The sequence below is a fragment of the Tupaia chinensis genome, unplaced genomic scaffold (assembly GCF_000334495.1).
Source record: "Tupaia chinensis unplaced genomic scaffold, TupChi_1.0 Scaffold000081_1, whole genome shotgun sequence".
NCBI lineage: Eukaryota > Metazoa > Chordata > Mammalia > Scandentia > Tupaiidae > Tupaia > Tupaia belangeri.
This window is the reverse complement of record NW_006159542.1, coordinates 159,994-179,917: the sequence shown is the minus strand read 5'-3', so window position 1 is coordinate 179,917 and position 19,924 is coordinate 159,994. Positions and strand designations below refer to the sequence as shown.

The 19,924-nt window shown below is 41.7% G+C and overlaps 1 protein-coding gene across 2 annotated transcripts in view; it reads left to right on the top strand.

Annotated features, from left to right (window-relative positions):
* TMEM245 (transmembrane protein 245) overlaps window positions 1-19,924 on the top strand; it is a 112,760-nt gene that overhangs the window by 26,394 nt on the left and 66,442 nt on the right. For both annotated transcript variants that reach the window (XM_027769377.1, XM_006142706.3), the window contains exons 4-6: window positions 7,058-7,174; window positions 11,544-11,762; window positions 16,925-17,094. In XM_027769377.1, the coding sequence (XP_027625178.1) occupies window positions 7,058-7,174; window positions 11,544-11,762; window positions 16,925-17,094 (506 nt within the window). The remainder of the gene's footprint in view (window positions 1-7,057; window positions 7,175-11,543; window positions 11,763-16,924; window positions 17,095-19,924) is intronic.

The following is a 19,924-nucleotide window of genomic DNA, read 5'->3' as shown; positions in this document are numbered from 1 at the left end:
TCCCTTTTTTTGTTTTTAGTCCTTGAGTCCCAAGATCATGTTTCCTTATTTATGTGCCTATTTTTATCTAAGGCTTTTTCTCTAATACCGTGACTTCGCCTACACTCCTGGTCCTGGCATTCTTTACAGCTTATCTCCCTGTCTGGCCCCTAGGGGATTTGAAGTGCTAAAGGTTGTCACCAAGACAGATGTCATTATAATGCTTGATAAGAGCAGTTGCCAAATCAACTTCTTCTTTTTAAAAGAATTATTTAATTTTATTCATTGTCATTATTTCATTTTATTTATTTTTTTTGAAGTTGACCAGAGAGAGACAGAGAGAGAAGGAAAGTGAGAAAGCAAGCTGCTAGGTCTGGGACTTGAACTGCAGTCAGCCATGTGGGAGTTCAGCCGCCTCAACCACCATGCCACCTGCTGGCCCCCCAAATCATCTTCTTTTATTTTTTTAAATGGACAGAGAGCGCGTGCACTCAGAGAGAGATAGGGAGAGGGAGAAAGCACTCCACGATGGGGTGCAGCCATGCCGCGGTTCCTTCTCCATCCTGTTGGGTTTTGGGGCATGCATATACAATGTGTTCAGCATGTTTTTGAAGCTGCTAGGGCCAGGACTTGACCTATGTGGTTGAGCATGTAGGATCTGGCTCCCTTAACCATGAAGCCATGGCACTGGCCCAGTTGCCAAATTCATGATTTTCAAATAACTCTTTCTTGGTGTTTTCTTACATGCTTTCCAAGGTGCTATCTTGAGCTGGGTCTTGTAGTTGTGGTAAGCTAACAGGGCCAACTTTGGAAGACTGAAGGAGCTCACAACTAAGGGCGATACTTTTTCAGGATGACTGATGCTTGTTCAAAGAGCCTAGCAAAGGAAAGAACACTGGGTTTAGGGTGAAGGGCCTCGAGTTAAACCTCAGCTCTGCCAGCTATCCGTGTGACTCTGGGCAAGTAAGTTAACTCTGCAAGTCAAGGTCTTCATCTGCAAAATGGCGACATTATCTGTTTTGCAAGATTTTATTTGCTTGGGTTTTGTTTCATTTGTGGATTTAAAAAGGTAGTGCATTGGAAAGCAATAGGAAAGGACTGTGCTACTTCTTGCATGTTTCTGTGTTGTTTGCAGCATTCTGAAAATTTGCCGAGTTATTTGTGTATGAACTAGAATAATACTGCGTAGTTTGCATTGCAATAGATAAGATTTATTGACCGTGTACACTACTTTTTTTTTTTAAGAGAGTTTTTGTGCTATAAGGCACATGTGCTTGCTGGAGAGTATTAGAGACAGAAAGCAAGAAATCATTCCCCAGGGGGTATGGCCACACCACAGTCCCTTTTACTCTATTCTCTTCTTGGGATTTTTGGACATGCGTACACATGCACCCGGCATGAGTTTTAAGCTGCCAGGCCTATGACTCTAACCGTGGTTGACTATGTGGGAGTCTAGTAACCTAACCATTACATTATCTGCTGGCCCCATTACATTTTTTTTTTTTTTTTAAGTTTTGCTACAGGGCATGTGTGCTTGCCAGACAGAGACAGAGACAGCAACAGCGAGAGAGAGAGAGAGAGAGAGGGAGGGAGGGAGGGAGAGAAATCACCTCCCTCCCCCAGAGAGGATGACCACCACTGCATTTCCTTCTCCTCCAGTGTCCTTGGGATTTGGAGCATGAGCGCACACGTGCCTGGTATGATTTTCAAGCTACCAGTTTTAGAGTTCAGGCTGCAAAATTGGTCACGTGGGATCCAGTGCCTTAACCTCCATGCCACCTACTGGCCCTGTATTGCATTCTAAGGACATCAGGTTGGAGAGATAGTCTTTAAGCTGTAGTTTTAAAGATTTAATTTATTGGTTTTAACTTTCCCTGAAGTCTTTCAATGACTGCTGTATATAACATATTTTGCTCCATGGGGAGAGGAAAATAGGTTAAAGAGTAATTGACTTAGAGAAATGCCTATTCTACACAGCAGAGAGGGGATGAGAAGTCCAGAGAAATACTGTAGAAGTGTTAGTGGCTTATGCTTATAATGCTATTGAATCTGAGCGTTTTGATAAAAATGATGATCAGAGTGGCTCACATTTCTTGAGTGCTTTTCTACATGTCAGACATTGCTTTAAGCATTTTATATGTATCGTTTAAGTTAATTTTCACATGAGATAGGAATTTATATACACCCCGTTTTACACGTGGGGAGACTGAAGCATCTAAATGTTCAATAACTTGCCAATGATCCTGCAACTGGTAAAGAAGAGTCTGGGATTTGAACCTGGGTAGTCTTGTTTCCTCACCTGTGCCTCACAGCACTGAGTTGTGCTGCCTCTGTGTGTAGTAAACACGTAACCTTCCATCCTCTGGTCCCAGTCTTTGTCTGCATCCTTTACTCTCAGCCCTTCTCACGGTACCCTCCGTTCTGGCTGTCTTGAACTTCTGAGAGTTGTTTGAAGGGGACACGCTGGCTTTTCTGGCTTTTGTGTCTTTGACACATACTTTTTTTTTTTCCTGTGACACTTTTTTTACCCCTGCTTTCTAAGACACCAGCCTCTCCCTTTCTCCCCAAGATAGACTTGTTCCTGTCATCCTTATCTGGCTAATTTTTGTTCAAGTGGGCTTAAAGGTTGACATCTTTGAATATTCTTGTCTGGTAGCTGCCTTGGAAACCTTTTCCTCACCTCCTGCATGGATTAGGTTTCTATGTCATTCCACACTTAACTTTACATTAGCTCTGAACATAGTAAACTATTAGTTCTGATTCAGTATCAGACTGAACTAGAGACCAGGGGCCTAATCTCTTATCTCAGCATATAGCCTGGTCACTCGTTCGGTGAGTTAGCACTTAGTGGGCATTTAGGAATTTAAGTCAGAATGCAGCTAAACTGAAAATCCCTATTTGAGGAGCTACAGAATCATCTTGTTATTTTGGAGCTAGTATTTAAAAACCACCAAGAGAATTACCCTTCAGAATGTCTGAACAATGAGTCACCACCTAATTAAATTACTTGTGAAGAGGCTGGTTTAATAATTCACAACCCTTGACTAGTCTTTAATCTTATATAAGAGAGAATTCTTTTTTTCTTTCTTTCTTTCTCTTTATGAGGAAGAGAATGAGACAGGACAAAGAGAGGCAGAGAGACAGAAAGTGAAAAATCACCCCTCAGGGGAGATGACCACGCCATAATCCCTTCGCCATTCTCCTCTCTTGATTTTGGGCACGCGTGCACATGCGCCCAGTGAGAGTTTTAAGCCGCTGGGTCATGAACTTGAACTGTGGTCTACTGTGTGGGAGTCCAGTGATGTAACCATTATCCCATCTGCTGGTCCGGAGAGAGGTTTTTTTTAGAAGAATTGTTTTATTTAACTTTATTTATTAACTTATTTTAATTTGACTGGAGAGGGACAGAGCGCATGCACGAGGGAGAGACAGAGGGAGAGGGAGAGAGAAAGTAAAAACACAAGCCACCAGGTCCGGGACTCAAAACTATGGTCAGACATGTGGGAGTCCAGTGCCCTTAACCACCATGCCACCTGCCAGCCCCAGAAAGAGGTATTTTTTAACAGATCTTACTGTGTTACAGTCTTTCCCTCGCCTCCTTGTTGGTGAAACCACAGATGTGCGTACAGCTGTGCCCAGTGTGTTTAGGTTGTCGCAGGAACTGACGCTGGGCCACCCCTGTGGCTTTCAGCCTCTCAAGCAATGGTGCTACCTGTGTGCTTCTGTGGCTGGGCCAATTTTTTTTTTTTTTTAAAGTGGAACTTTAAAATTTTAACTTTTTGTTTTTTTCCTTTTTCTTTTTTACTCTACTGTCCCAGGCATTTGTTGTTTCCAGGCTTTGTTTTTGAGTGGGGCCTGAGAGACCATTCCTGGTGCACCTGTGAAAAGCTTAGTCCTGTGCCATCCATCTGGTATAATCAGTTTGTGCAACTTGTATTTGTAAGTCCAAAAGAACTTTAATATGTCCAGAATCTTCACTCAGTTCCCCTGTGTATTACCTGTCTAGCCATAAGTCTGGAAATGGATGCCTTCATCTCCTAGATTCCCTCTGTCAGTTTGTCACCGAGTCTAGTTGGATAGGACTGTCCTTGAGTCACCACTTTTCTACACCTGTACTGTTGCCACTGTAGACCTCCCTTTCATCATGTCTTGCCTGTAGTCCTGTAATAACTTACCTCCTTGCAGCCAGTCTTGGTCCTCTCTAGGCTGTTCTCCAGATAAACTAGAATGAACTTTTCCTATCTCAGAAGTTGTCATCTATTTATTTACAGGGTGGAGAGGGGAGGTTGCTGGTGAATATGGTAATAAAAGGGCAAGAGGAGGGATCTTTGTAGTGATGAAACTGTTCTTTGTCTTTGGTGTCTGTGCTGGTATCCAGATAGTGATGTTGTATTATAGTTTCATGAGATGTTACTGTTGAGGGAACTTGGGTAAAAGGTACACAGGATTATTTCTTCTTCTTCTACTTTTTTTTTTTTTTTTTGAGAGGTTTTTGCTATGGGACATGAGTGCTCTCCAAGAAAGACAGAGAGAAAGAAAGCGAGAAATCACCCCCTAGGGGGTTAGCCATGCCACAATCTCTTCTTATCCATTCTCTTCTCGGGATCTTGGGCATGCATATACACGCACCTTGCGTGAGTTTAAGCCACCAGGTCCAGGACTTGAACCCTGGTCCACTACATGGGAGTCCAGCGACATAGCCATTATGCCATCTGCTGGTCCCTACAGGATTATTTCTTACAACTGCATGCGAATCTACATTTGTCTCAGTAAAATTTCAGTTAAAAATAATTACTATTCTATTTAAAACTCTTCAATGCTTTCCTTCTCCTCTTAGGATAAAGACTTCTCTTAGTCGATAACAGTTTTTTGTGACCTGCACCATCTGGCTTACCTTTCCAGCCTTGGTTATTTGATTCTTGTTCTCACTTTCTTCTACTTAGAGTGTTACTCTTTTTTGTTTCTATCAGAGGTTATGCGTGCTGACTGGGAGAGTCTGGGAGACCAAGAGGGAGACAGGAGGGAGAAGGGGAAAGCACCCTGCAGTGGGGCATGGTCATGTCACACTCCGTTTTCCATTTCTCCATCCTGCTGTGATTTGGGGTGTGCACAGATACATGCTAGCATGCTTTTCAAGCCGCTAGGACCCGTGGTCAAGTTCACAGTCAACCATGTGGGATCTGGATCCCTTAACCAGTAGGCTGTGTGGCAACCCCTCCAGTACCATTTCTTAGAGTAGCCTTTCCTGATTCTCCAGAGTAAGTCTTTTTTTTTTTTTTTTTTTTCCTGTTAAGAGCTCACAAAATATCTGGTATTTTTCATTTATAGCAATCATGTTTTTTATTGATACATTGTTTTTGTGTAGCTCTGTCTTTGAATTAGACAGTGGTGGAAGGTCTGTATATATCCTTGGCATACAATACAGTGAATAATGAGTACATGGAAGACTTCAAGGCATTGTCTTTCTTGATCCTTGCTCTCTCTTTGGCATCTCTGAAGCCATTTTGTATATCCCAGGAGAATAAGGCCCATTCAGATATATGACTTATGCTTTCTTCTCAGACCCTGGGTTTTAATTGTTCTCTCATTGCCTAAAAATAAACTTCTTTCACATCATGGGGCTTAGGGATAGGGTATGGTTGAACAAGATGAGTGTTTTTATCTTGATGACCGAATCTACCAACGAGCCATGTCAGGCTCTCACTCGCTTATCTTTGGTATATCATCATTTTTGGATTTGCTGATATGTGGAATTCATTTGGAGCTGAAATTCATTGGCTTTCTGAAGGGTTGTGGCTCTTTCCATTGGTTTGGCAAAGTTCTATGTTGTCACACTGAGTATAGCCTAGCAAAAGTAAGGACCTGGCTGGGTGAGTGTGGGTGTATGATTTGATGACTAGGAATGGCCGTGTTGTTAGTTGTAGATAATAGAGTCCACACTAGCTAACCCAAATATTTAAGAAATATTGCTTAGCATTTAGAATTTTTACATGTAAAATTTTTGGAAAGGTCAGATAACCAAGCCTGGATCTTACCCAAGCAGAAGCAACTCAACCTGGAGTAATGCTCAAGGACCATTTGGGCAGAAGGCCACGGCTGCTGCCTGCCAGGATGTTAGAAATTCGGTATCAGAAGCCCTGGCATTTCTGCTAAGTTGCTGCAGAAAATTCATGTGCCTCCATGACTCTGACACGAGCATTGCCGTTACAGTACGCTAGCTCTGTCTTCTGCATGTACAGGTGTACCTGCTTCATGTGTGAGATCTTAGCTGCAGGGGAATCTGAGAAATGGCAGTCTTCAGTGTTAGTTTCTAGTATGCAGGAAAGCCTGCTAGAACTTAATGCTGTATGAGCTAGTCTGACTTGTCTGCTCCGAAAGGTGACGGAATGGCCATTCCAGACAGACCTCATTTGCCAGTAGATGTTTACTCACTTGTTATTTAAATCTAGTACACCTGACCGAACTTGGTACAGTAAGGAACTCAACTTGGGAACATATACCATGAAACAAGGGCATGCTGTTCTTCTAGGTTTTCAGGTGGTGGATTGTGCCTGTGCTGAATTATGCACTTTAGATCTATAGGGTTTTACACAATACCAATATATCTACATTTTCATTCGTGACGTGTTATTATTGAGAGCACCAAGTGTGGGCTGTTTTGCATTGTTCGAGGATCAAGCTATATGAAGTATTATCAGACAGTCTGCTCCAGGAGCTCACAGACTTGGTATAGCAGTTTTCTACAGATGTATACGCTAAAGTCAACTTCTAAAGTTAAAATATGTAATGCGGCACGCCAAAATTATATATGCGGTATCTGTCAAGCCTACCAACATGAGATTCCCAAATGAAGAAGATACACAGGGTCTTGGGATTTGCATCTTTAGCAGACTTTCTTATTGATTCTTAAGCATTTTTTGATGATGAAAAACTACTACTCTAGGTTTTAATAACTATTTTGTTTTATGTAGTTGAAAATGTAGGAATTTAAAATTTAAATTTATATTTAAATTTGCAACTGTTATCTCCCTTGTTCCTTTCCTTTATAAAGTCCTAAAAGTGCATGCTTCTTTTCCAGGGGCAGAGTTACCAGGGCAGGTTATCTCCATGGCAGCATCTACTCTAGCAAACTTGGCCATATCGATCACAGGGTATGAATCAAGCAGCGAAGACCAGCCCTCGACTCGGCCTGCAGGTGACTGATGTTCGGAAGACGTTTAAGGTCGTTCTGGAAATGAATACAATGTTAATAGAAGCTAGGATCAAGAAGGATAGTAGTATCAGAAGACGTTTAAGGTCGTTCTGGAAATGAATACAATGTTAATAGAAGCTAGGATCAAGAAGGATAGTAGTATCATGAAATGCTGTTTACTCTTGCTTCTTCATTCCTTTCTGATTCCTGTTTTTAGACCTTTACCCCCCTTCGTTCTCCTATATCACTTAAAATTTTTGTTTGTTTGTTTTGTTTTAAAGCATGTTTTCACATTCTTGGGTTTCTTCTCTTGGTTCTTCATCCCATTTTTTTTTTAAATATACTTAGGGGCCGACAGGTGGCATGTTGGTTGGGATGCTAGACTCCTACACGGCCAAGTGTGGTTTGAGACCTGGACCCAATGGCTTGCTTTCTCTTTTTATCTCTGTGGTCAAATTGTATAATAACAATAACAATAATAATAATAAAATAATTCTTATAAAAATACTCATTTTTTATTGATTATTTTTAATTTTTAAAAATTTTTTGGAGAGGTTTTTGGTATAGGGCACGTGCACTCGCCAGAGAGACAGAGAGACAGAGAACGAGAAATCGCCCCCCCGGGAGGATGGCCACACCGCAATCCCTTCTCCTCCATTTTCTTCTTGGGATCTTGGGCATGCACGCACATGTGCCGGCGTGAGTTTAAGTCACCGGGTCCAGGACTTGAACCGTGGTTGACTACATGGGAGTTCAGCGACATAGCCATTGTGCTAACTGCTGGTCCCAGAAAAATACTAACTTTTTTTTCCCTTTTATTGTTATCGCTTTCCTTTTATGGTATTTTTCCTTTCTGGATGCCTCATTTACCTTTTCCACATTTCCCCCCACTGTACAATTTCCTTATATTAGTTTCTTATTTTCCATATCTTTCTTTTACAGTGGTCCATTCTTGTTTTTGCTCTTTCTCTTTAGGTTGCTATTTCTTTTATTCTTTTTATTCAGTTCTTTTTGGGGAATGGAGGATGCTTTTATTTTCCATCTTTCAGTCATTGTTTTCTCTGGCATCTTTTCTTTTGTATTTCTTTTAAAAGTCTGGGGCCAGAAGGTGGTATAGTGGTTGGGGCTCTGGGCTCTCACCTGTTTGACCATGGTTCACATCCCAGAGCTGGCAACTTGGAACTCAAGCAGTGTTTGTGTGTGTGTGTGTGTGTGTGTGTGTGTGTGTGTGTGTGTGTGTGTAAATGCCCAAGGTCCTGAGAGGAGAATGGAGAAGGGATTGTGGTGTGGCCATCACCCCTGGGGAGTGATTTCTCACTTTCTTTCTCTCTGTCTCTCTCTCTGTCTCTGGTGAGCACATGTGCCCTATAGCAAACATCTCTCTTTAAAAAAAAACATCTAATTTGCATGCCTCATGACTATTTCCCTTAAAGTAGGCCCCTCTGGTTGCTCTAGGTTCGGTCTTCTGTGTGGCCTCACTTCTGGAGTTGCAGACTCCTGGGATTGCTGGCTGGTAGATTTATATCTGCTTTAGAGTCAAACATGCTGTCACAGAGTTCAGGAATGCAAAAGGTCATCTCACTCTTTGCTGAGAGGTCCCTTAGTGCCAGAAGTATTTGGAGTTAGGGAATATTTATAGTGAGCCTCCCTCCAACCCCCAAAAGGGCATACATACTTGTTAGAAATGGGGAGAGGTCATACTGCAGTCCCTTCTCTTCCATTTCTCCATCCTGTCTGGATGATGGACACACATGCATATGTACTCAGTGTGTTTCTTAAGGCACCAGGGCTGGGATTTGAACCAAGTAGTTTACCATTTAGGATATAGCTCCCTTAACTACTAGGTCACAAGGTTGGCCCTACACTGAGCTTTTCTTGAATAACTGAATTTAGAAATGTCTTAAAGGAAAGGATCAGCTAAGAGAAAAGCATTTGGAATAGTAGGAACACCTATTGTTATTATTACACATTGAATTATGTTTCCAAAGTGGAAAAAGAATAATGTTTTGGTTATGGACCTATTATTTTTCCAAATGTCTGCCCCACCTTCCAACGTGAAGTTCCCAAACTAGAATGATACTCAGAGCAAAGCAAAGAAAAAAACAAAACAAAACATATTATGGCTAGCTTGGGCTTTAGCCCCAAACCTCAAGGTGGAATGTTAGTCCTAGTGAGCTGAGCTGACTTACCCTGGTATAGGTCATCTCAGTAGTAAAAGTTATTTTTAGCTAAACATTTCACATTATAGATAACACTAAGGAAACAGTGATACAGTAGTCAATGGGTCATTATGCAGTCACTTATGAAAATTAGGAAATATCAGGGAAGTCATTCATTCAGCGGATATTTAGTGAGCACCTGCTGTGTATCAGGTACTAGTCTGTGTGCTAGGAATTCAGTGGAGACAGAAAAAGACTGACGGATAATGTCCTGGATCTCATGGAGCTGTCATTCATCTGAGAGGTGGGATTGAAGAAGAATAGGAACAGGATATAGCTCTTGAAACTGTAACTCACTATGGGACAATTAGAAGGTTGGGATTATGGATGCTTTTGTTTCTTTTCTCTCTTTCCTAGACTTTCTGAAATGGATGCTTTTATAATTAACTTTTCTTTTTAGAGAGACTTTTGATATAGGGTCCATGTGCTCACCTGACAGAGAGAGAAAGTGAAAAAATCACCTCCCAGGTGGAATGGCCATGCCACAATCCCTTCTCCTCCATTCTCCTCTGGGAATTTGAGCATGCACGCACCTGCGCCTGGTGTGAGTTCCAAGCCACTGGGTCTGGGACACGAACCACAGTCGGCTATGTGGGAGTCCAGTGACGTAACCACTACACCATCTGCTGGTTCCTGTAATGAACATTTTTTAAATAGAAGGGAAAATGCAGGTTTTAGGATCTTATTATTTTCCTTGTCATGGCATATATTGAGTAATGTCGCTTTAAGAGTTCTATGATTTATTTTTGATGTTTTGGGTTGTCGGAAAAGTCATGGTGCATTTTTCCATAGAAAACCATAGAAAGATGTAGCATGACTTTTCCAGTGACCCAACATATGTTAGGTTTTGTTAAAGCTAGGAGCTAGAAATAATGAACCCTATGGTAGAATATAACATAATGGTTGCATTGTTAGAAACAGTGCAATATATGAAATAATCCAGTATGGTTTGCCTTCTTTAGAAATTATTTAACTCCTTCAGTCTGTTACTTTATTATGTCTCATTCAAAGGAAAAGACATATTTGAAAGCCCTGGGTTCTTTTCTTTTTCTTTTTCTTTTTTTTTTTTGGAGAGATTTTTGCTATAGGGCGCATGCGCTTGCCAGACAGACAGAGAGAGACATAGAGACAGAAAGCGAGAAATCACCCCCCAGGGGGGATGGTCACGCCGCAATCCCTTCTCCTCCATTCTCCTCTCGGGATCTTGGGCACGCACGCACACACACCCGGCATGAGTTTTAAGCCACCGGGTCCAGGACGCGAACCGCGGTCGACTGCGTGGGAGTCCAGCGACATAGCCATTACGCTAACTGCTGGTTCCCTTTTTCTTTTCTTATTGCCAGAAAGTGTTTGTGCTCATAAGGGAGCGTGAAAGCTCCCCCCTGCAGGTATGGTCTTGCCACAGTTTTTCTCCTCATCTCCCTCCCTGTCAAGATTTTGGATGAGCATGCACACACATGCATCTGGTGTGATTTTCAAGTTACTGGGGCTGGGATTCAAACCATGGTTGGCTGTGTGAGATCTGGTTCCCAGTGCACAGAGCCCTCCCTAGGGCCAGCCAGCCTTGGGTTCTTGTAAGGACAGTTGTTTTTTTTTTTTTTTTTTTTTTTAGGTGAAATGGCAGTGAAAAACTATTGCTTCAGAAATATGTATACATAGACCTGATCGAAAGTTCTATTGTGAAAGGAAGAGGTTATAAATTTAGAAATTCTGGCATATGTTAGATTTTTGTTTCTTTATATGATTTGAGTAATGTTATAAGATAGTTATAATTCTTACTTATTTTGTCATGTATTTTTCCTTAATTTATTTTCAGAGTTTATATGTGTATATACATATTATATATACTGGCCATAAAAAACTTGCACAGTGTATAGTATAAAAGGTTAGAGATGCCCTGTCTCTTAATTTCTGAGAGATTAAGGCACTGTCAGTATTAGAATTCTCCATGCCCGTTTTTCAGTGCGTATGTGAACATACGTACATTAAAAACACTTTCTTTGTCCTTTTTAACCCAAGTAATCACACCGTACAGACTATCAGAATGCATTTTGAAGGCTTTAAAATTAGAGTAGCTTAGTGAATTAGTCGGTGTTACTGTTTCCTAATGTGGACTCCTACAGCGGGTAATTCTCTTTTCTTTCCCTCTTCAGAAACCATGGACAGTGGTGAACCCCCTCCTGCATTGTCCTCCTCGCCCTCTCCCTCCTCCCCTTCACCCACTCTGGGTAGACCAAGGCCTGAAATGGGCACGTTTCTTAGAAAGAAGAAAACGAGCGACATCTACTTTGTGTCTCTCGTGTGGGCCATCATCGTTGTCCAGATCTGGCTCAACCTGTGGATCGTGCAGCTGCTGCCAGTGCCAATTGCCGGTCAGTACCTGGTTCATTCAGATCTTGTCTGGAAGACTTTCATTTATTTATTTTTAAGCTGTTGGGTTTTAATGTTTGATAAAATTTATTGCCTTTTAAAATAAACAGTCTTGGGACCAGCAGGTGGTTTAATGGCTATGTCACTGCACTCCCATGTAGTTGACCATGGTTCTAGTCCTGGTCCCGGTGGCTTAAACCTTACACCAGGCGCATGTGCGTGTGTGCCCAAGATCCTGAGAGGAGAATGGAGGAGAAGGGATTGTAGGGTGGCCATCCTTCCGGGGGGAGGGGTGATTTCTTTCTTTCTATCTCTCTGTTTCTCTGGTGAGTACATGTTCCTGATAGCAAAAATCTGTGTTAAAAAAAAAATAAAAACAAAAAACAGTCTCGTTTTATTTAAATAATGAGATAAATTTACAGTAGTATTTTGGAAATTTATTTCTTTGACACTTCTTTAATATTTCACCTTTGAGCTCAAAAATGTGTTTAGCCTCTTGTAATTTCATGTGGTATTTGAGATTCTTCACAACTTTATGTAGAGAGTTGGCCAGTCAGCCATCATGGTTCTGTTGAGAATATTCACAACCATCTAGATTTGCAGTTTTTGATTGAATTTTGAGAGAGCTGCTCTTTAGAGGAGCACATTATACATTATATTTTAAATTCAGAACAAATACTGGCTTTGAGAAATGTATGCAACATTTTGAGGTTTGTTTTGTTTTTGTTTTTGTTTTTTGTTTTTTGTTTTTTGCTTTAGGATGTGTGTTCACCAGAGAGAGAGAGAGAGAAGGGGAAAGTGAGAGATCATTGCCTGGAGGGGGGAGATGGATGGCCACAGTGTAATTCTTTCTCCTCCATCTTCTTGGGATGGGCACACTTGCACATGCTCCTGGCATGTTTTTCAGGCCGTTGGATCCAGGACTTGAACTGCAAAGTTGGCTATGTAGGATCCAACACATTAACCACCATACCACCATGCCCCCTGCTGGCCCAAGTTTTTTGTTTGTTTGTTTGTTTGTTTAGAAGAAAAAGTTAAGTACTTATACAAAATGTACATATAATACATATTACATCAAAACGGAATCATGATTTTCTCTGAGTCATGACTCAGTCTTTGTACCTTAATACCTTGGTAATCTAAGGCCCTTCTATATTGCGTTGCTTCTCTAAAACTGTTCTCTAAGACTGGTAAGATAAAGGAAGAGTTTTCTCTGACTCACTTGACACTTTCTGGATTATTTGGGCTTTCTTGTTGCAGTCATAGTCTCTGCCAGATTTATTCAGCTCTTAGTGGATACTGTGGATTTTTCCACCCAGGCACCTCCTAAATTGGATTACTTCTCATTTCGTCAAGATATTTTTATCAATTAAAATATATTTTGATTTTTTGAAAGCATGTTTTCTGCCATGGTCTAAATAAAAGCCTTAACTGTATTGACCCATTTATGTTCCAGATCATTGTTATCGACACAGATTATCCTCATTAAGTTGGATTGGTAGCAATTATTTTAAGCATTTATATGACCACAGTACCACGTAGTGCCTGTTCTCAGGGAACATAGAATAGAAACGGCCAAAGTCTGTATCTGCTTTGTTCTGTCTTCGGATAGGACCTGTGTTAGGCAGCCGAATCAACACGCAGATGTAGTGAAGTCTCAGCGTAGGAACCACGACTGTGCTTTCGCTTATGGAATTTATGGAACTATGCAGTGAAACCTAGTTTAGATTGCGGTTCTGTATTGTTTCATACTCTTGGTTTTGCCAGATTTCTTTTTTGTTTTTCAGTGTCATAGTATGCACACTAGAGATAAGGAGGGATAAAGAAACAGAGGGACACAAAGAACGAACAAGCAAAAGCACTCCCTCAGCGGGACCTGGTCACACCACAATCCCTTTTCCTCCATTTCTCCATCGGTTGGGATTTTGAGCACGCACATACATGTGCCATCATGTTTTTCAAGCCACTGGGACTGGATTTGAACTGTGGTCAGCCATGTGGGATCCGGTTCTCTTAACCAGTAGATACAGGGCCAACCAGGCTTTTATTTTTACTTTTTATGTTTTTTTCCAGTTTGTTTATTTCCTCCATGAGTGAGACAGAGAGAGAGTGAACCCCCGTAGGGCCTCAGTGCCATGGTCCACTCTCAGCTTCAGCAAACCACAAATCATGGGCACCTGCATGCCTGGCATACTCAGGGAGATTTCTGAATTTGAACTGAAAATCTTTTCACGTGGGATAGCCTGACAGAGTGGCATTTTATTGCTGCTTCACGGTCTGGCCCCATCATAGGAATTTAGCATCACTTTTAGAGAGCAGCTTATGAACAGGGCGGCTCTCCAAGAGGTCTTCTACAGCTTGTAATTACGCTGGGCTTATTCTCGAAAATTACAAGAGAATTACAAGGGCCTATCTAGAGCTTTAAAAATACAATTGAAGGAATTAAAATAGTAAACTGTGAGTCTAGGTTGTAAGGCCAAGGATAAACTCACAAGTCCCTGGAATTAGGGAAATTATAGTGGGTGGGATTAGTTATTCAGGGTCCAAATGTCAAGGCAAGCTGCATAGATGAGTAACGTTTCCTCCTGGTGCTACCGCCTTTTTAGTTGACCTCTAACAAGGAACTTAATCCTCTTGAAGGGCCTCTGCACCACACACCTTGAGTGGTGGCATTCCCGCCGTGGGCTGGAGTCGTTCCACTGCAGCATGCAGTGGGCCATGGGCAGCAGCCCTGCCTCTACTCAGTGTGGGGCTGTGCTGGACCCTGGCTCTGGTCAGATGCAGAAAAGCATCAGTGCAGTAACTGAAAACATCCCCTGCTGAAAACGTCCCCCTGTGTAAGGAGTATCTTGTCCAGTCACTGCGTGTCAGACAGCTAAGGAACCTGGTACAGTTTGGCAAGGGCAGCTGTAGCAGTCAATGAGAATAGGAAATGTTAGGAGTTAGTGTTATCTGCTCAGGGAGGGGGAAGATGTGAGGGGCCAAGAGTTTAGTCATTGAAATCTTCATGAGATGGTCCTAGCAGATGGCATAATGGTTATGTTGCTGGACTGTGGTTTGAATCTCGGACCTAGTTACTTAATACTCACACCAGACGTGTGCGTGTGCGTGCCCCAGGTCTCGAGAGGAGAATGGAAGAAAAAGGATTGAGGCTGGCTATTCCCCTGAGGGGTGATTTCTTGCTTTCTATCTCTGCCTCTCTGTCTCTCCCGTGAGTACATATGCCCTATAGCAAAAATCTCTCTCTAAAAACAAAACAAAACAAATAAATAAAAGAAGAAATAGTCACGAGAAGAGTATCTTATGTTTTTATGGGCTATAAAACAATCCCTGACATCTTCAGAGATTCAGATTTCACAAACAGGATATTACGTGGGTAGGTTTTCCTTCACAAAGGTAACATATGATTGTGTAAAGAACTATCTGGCCCGGTTCCATCTATTTGGAAAACCAGGGTCTCCTTGCTTCTGCTCTCCCCTATCTTTCTTTTTGGGTAGGGGAAGGTTTTTGCTATAGGGCCACGTGCGCTCACCAGAAAGACAGAGAGACAGAGAGAAAGAAATTGAAAAATCACCCCCCAGGGGGATGGCCATGCCGCAATCCCTTCTCTTCCATTCTCCTCTGGAGATCTTGGTCATGCACGCACATGCACCCGGTGTGAGTTTAAGCCACCAGGTCTGGGACTTGAACCGTATCGACTACATGGGAGTCCAGTATGTAGCCATTACACCACCTGCTGGCCCCAATATTGTTTTTTTCTTAAGATTTATTCTTTTATTTAATTTATTATTACTACTTTTTTTTGGGGGGTTGCCTTTGGGCACATGTGCTCACCAGAGAGAGAGAGACAGACAGAGACAGAGACAGAGACAGATAGACAGCAGCAATGAGAGGGAAAGCAAGAAATCACCCCCTAGGGGCTATAGCCATGCTGCAGTCCCTTCCCTTCCCAGGATCTTGGGCACGCAAGCACATGCGCCTAGTGTGATTTTTGAAGCCACTGAGTCCGGGACTTGAATCACGATCAGCCATGTCGGAGTCCAGCAATATAAACGCTGTGCCATCTGTTGGCCTCTCATTTATTTAATTTTGTTATTATTTTTTAATTTGACCAGAGAAAGAGAAAGGAAGGGAAAGTGAAAGCAAGCAACCAGGTCTGGGATTCGAACTGTGGTTGGCTATGTAGAAGTCCAGCACCCCAACCAACATGCCACCTGTTGGCCCCAATATTCTTTCATTAAGCTTATTATTCTTTGACAGAGAGAGAGAGAGAGACAGAGATATAGCACCCCTGCCAGAGTCCTGATGCTACAATCTTCCCCCAGCTTCAGCCATCCCAGATCATGGGCATATATGTGCCCAGCACACTCAGGGAGGTCTCCAGACTTAAATTGGTGACCTTCCCACATGGGTCTATTTCTCGAAACTTGTATTTTGCTACTGTGCCACTGTCTGGACCCCTGTTTTTAAATTTTTATTTTTTTAAACATTGATTTTTATTTTAATACTGGCTTTACTGTTTTGTTTTATTTTGTTTTGTTTCGTTTTGTTTCGTTTTGTTTTTTTGAGAGTTTTTTGCTATAGGACGCGTGCACTCGCCAGAAAGAAACAGAGAGACTGAAAGTGAAAAATCACCCCCCTGGGGTGATGGCCACGCCGCAATCCCTTCTCCTCCATTCTCCTCTCAGGATCGTGGGCAGGCACGCACATATGCCCAGTGTGATTTTAAACCACCAGGTCCGGGACTTGAACCGCGGTTGACTGCATGGAGTCCAGCGACATAGCCATTACGCTAACTGCTGGTCCATGGCGTTACTGTTTTAAAAAGGTTATGTGACAAGGTCAGTCAGGTGGCTTGGTGATTAAGGCAGTTGGATCCCACATGGTCTACTACATGGTTTGAGTCGAAAGCCTGGCAGCTTGAAAATTGTACCGGGTGTCTGTGCGTGCATGCCCAAAATCTCAAGAGAGGAAACTTTGGCTTGGTTACCCTCCCTGGGGGGATGGTTTCTCACTTTCTTTGTCTGTTTCTTTGGTAAGCACATGTGCCCTTTGGGAAGACAAAAAAAAATGTGACACTTAGGACCCTTTTTAGGACCCTTTTTGTGTTGTGACTTTCTAATCTGTGTATTGTTTATATGTGTATCTTTTGCTGTCTTTATAGTCTGGATACTCAAAAAGCTTGTCATTCACTTTGGAGTCGTGGACTTCCTGGAGCAGCGCTGCCGTGCCTGGTGGCAGGTTATGGAGCACTTCCTGAAGGAGCGGCGGGAAGCCCTGGCGCCGTGGCCCATCATTGGGCTCGGAAAATTCTTGTTAAAAGTTGACAGCAAGGTATTGTATTTTAAGAGCTTGGTCTCTCTTAATAGAATTTGCGTATTTCATGGTCTGACATGTCGCATTCCGTGGTATTTATATTGTCACCTGGTAAGACATTTGGTATCTAATTCTGTGATAAAACGTTAAAGAACTTTAGAATTATGGTTTGCATCAGGGTAGGGTGAATTTAGTTTAAGTATTGTGTGTTTACCCCTCTTAAAAATTGAGAGAAAAGGACCTTAGTTCACCTAGTTCAATTCCCTCATTTTATCAGTACCAAATCTTAATCCCAGGAGGTTATATGACTGTCAGCCTAAAAGTATATAATGAGATGGTGGCTCAGTTCAGTGAATATTTTTGGAATAATTCCCATGTGTCAGATACTACACTCAATCCAAGGAAAAAATCAAATGAATCACAGGAAACCAGATAGAGAATCTTTGTTAGTGGAGAGAGACAGCAATGTATGAAAATTCAAAGGCAATTATTAGATTCAGAAGCTCAGTGGTTAGAGGGTAAGGGCTCTGAATCCAGCTCTAGCCATGTGACCTTGGACACAATTTTTAACCTTTTCGTGCCTTGGTTTCCTCATCAGTAAAATGGGTATAATAATAGGTACCTCGCGGAGTGGTTGGGAGGGTTAAACGAAGTCTAAATGTGAAATCCCTACATCAGTGCATGGTGCACAAAAATCTATGCAAGTGTTAGCTGTCATTGGAGTCCGCGTAGGAAAAGCAGGTACGGCATAGCACTGAGCAAGAAATGACTGTTGATAATACGATGGGAAAGGGAAGGTTTTGCCAGGGAAATAATGCCGGAGTGCGTTTTGAAGCATGAGTAGGAGTTTCTTAGGTGGACGTGGTAAGAATAGCAGGCAGAGGGAGCAGCGCCCGGGCACAGAGACACTAACTCTGCAAACAGTCATGTTATTTCATGTATCGTTAATTGCTGGATTACCACTATAGCATGTGGTTACCATTTGAGTTATATATATTTTTTGTCAGTAAGGTTTTATTGTAGCACAGCCATACTTAATCATCTTCATATTGGTTTTCTTTTCATTTATTTATTTATTTTTATTATTATTATTATAATCTTGTTTACATTACATTGAATAACATACATCTTTGCAGTGTATTGCATTTCTTTTTCCAGAAGGAATATCATGCACATTAGTCAACACAAAGACATTCCCGTCCTCCTCCTCATCATCATCGAATAGCTTTTCATCATTTTTTTCCCAGTTATTATATATCTTAAAGCATATTATATTCTCCTGATTTTGTAACCTGTATAAAATTTTTCTCCCTAGTTTTCCCTTTGTCTAGGACGTTTCCTTCTCATGCTTTCAGTGACCTTCTTTTCTTTTCATACTATTACGGCATTCTCTAATGATATTCCACTGTTCTTATCTCCTCTTTCTCACCTTACCCCTATCCTCAAGCTCTGGCACTGGCTAAATAAGAAGGTAAATGAACACCTGGATGTTGGTTTTTCCTATTGAGTTCTGTAACTCCCCCCCTCACCCTGTATCTCCCTTCTTACGCTGTGTTTCTGTCCATGTGTCAAACTAAAGTTTTGTTTTTAAGCTTCTAATTATAAGCTATGGAAGGTCGTGAAACATTGCCACTATCACAGTATAGTTTGCTAAAAACTTACCAAAGGCTCTTTAGGATATGTATGTTATCTTCTGGTTCAAGCGTGGTAAGACATCCTTCTTGTGGTCTTTCGTCTACTGTAAGTGATGTCCATTCCTTTTTTGGCTTGATGATATGACTCAGCCCCGTGCTCCAGTCTCCTTTGATATGTGAAAGCACATTGGGCAAGAGTTACCATAAAGGAAAGAAGACTCTTTATTGCAACTCTTTCTATAAGTGACAAGGGGATTGTTTGTTTGTTTGTTTTAAGAGAGGTTTTTGCTATGGGCACGTGTACTCGCTGGAGAGACAGAGAGACAGAAAGTGAGAACGCACCCCCCCAGGGGAAATGGCTAGGCACAATCCCTTCTCCTCCATTTTCTTGTTGGAATTTTAGGCACCCATGCACAGGTTCCTGGTGTGAGTTTTGAGCCGGTGGGTCCAGGACTTTAACTGTGGCTGACTGAAGTAGGAATCCAGCAACACAATCATTATGTCATTTGCTGGGTCCTGATTTGTTTTTTTTTTTTTCCCCATAGGGTAAGTGTGCTGACTGGAGAGAGAAAGAGAGAGAAAGGGAAAGTGAGAAATCACCTCTTGGGAGAATGACCATACCACGGTTCTTTCTCCTCCATTCTCCTTTTAAGGATATTGGGCATGCATGCACACATGCCCAGTGTGGTTTTCAAGCCACTGGGTCTGGGACTCAAACTACGATGTAGCATCCAACCATCTTAACTAACAGGCCACCAGTTGTCTCAGGTGTACAAATTTTTTAAAAGATAAGTCTGAGAAATATTTGTATGATTCACTTGGCTGGTAATTTTATATATTGTCTTTTTTCCCCCCTTAACAACTAGTGCAGTATTCTAAGATTTTATTTTTAACTTGAAACATTATAGTCATGACCTATGAGGTCTAATTTTATGTATTTCTCAAGCTATGAGGTTTGTGTCTATGAGGTGTGCTTTACATGACTGGCTTGAAGTATAATAGGTAAGTTTTTAATAACTTGAATAAAGGCTAATCCAGATATGCTAGGAAGGCTATACCTTTTATATGTAGTCCAAAATGTGGTAGTATTTGAATTAATTCCTGAAAGTTCCTAGGGCAGAGAGCAAGAGATGACATCATTTATGTGGACTGTGTTTAAAGCACATGACGACTGCGAGACTTCAGTGGATAATCAATAGCAGGTCAGGGAAAGA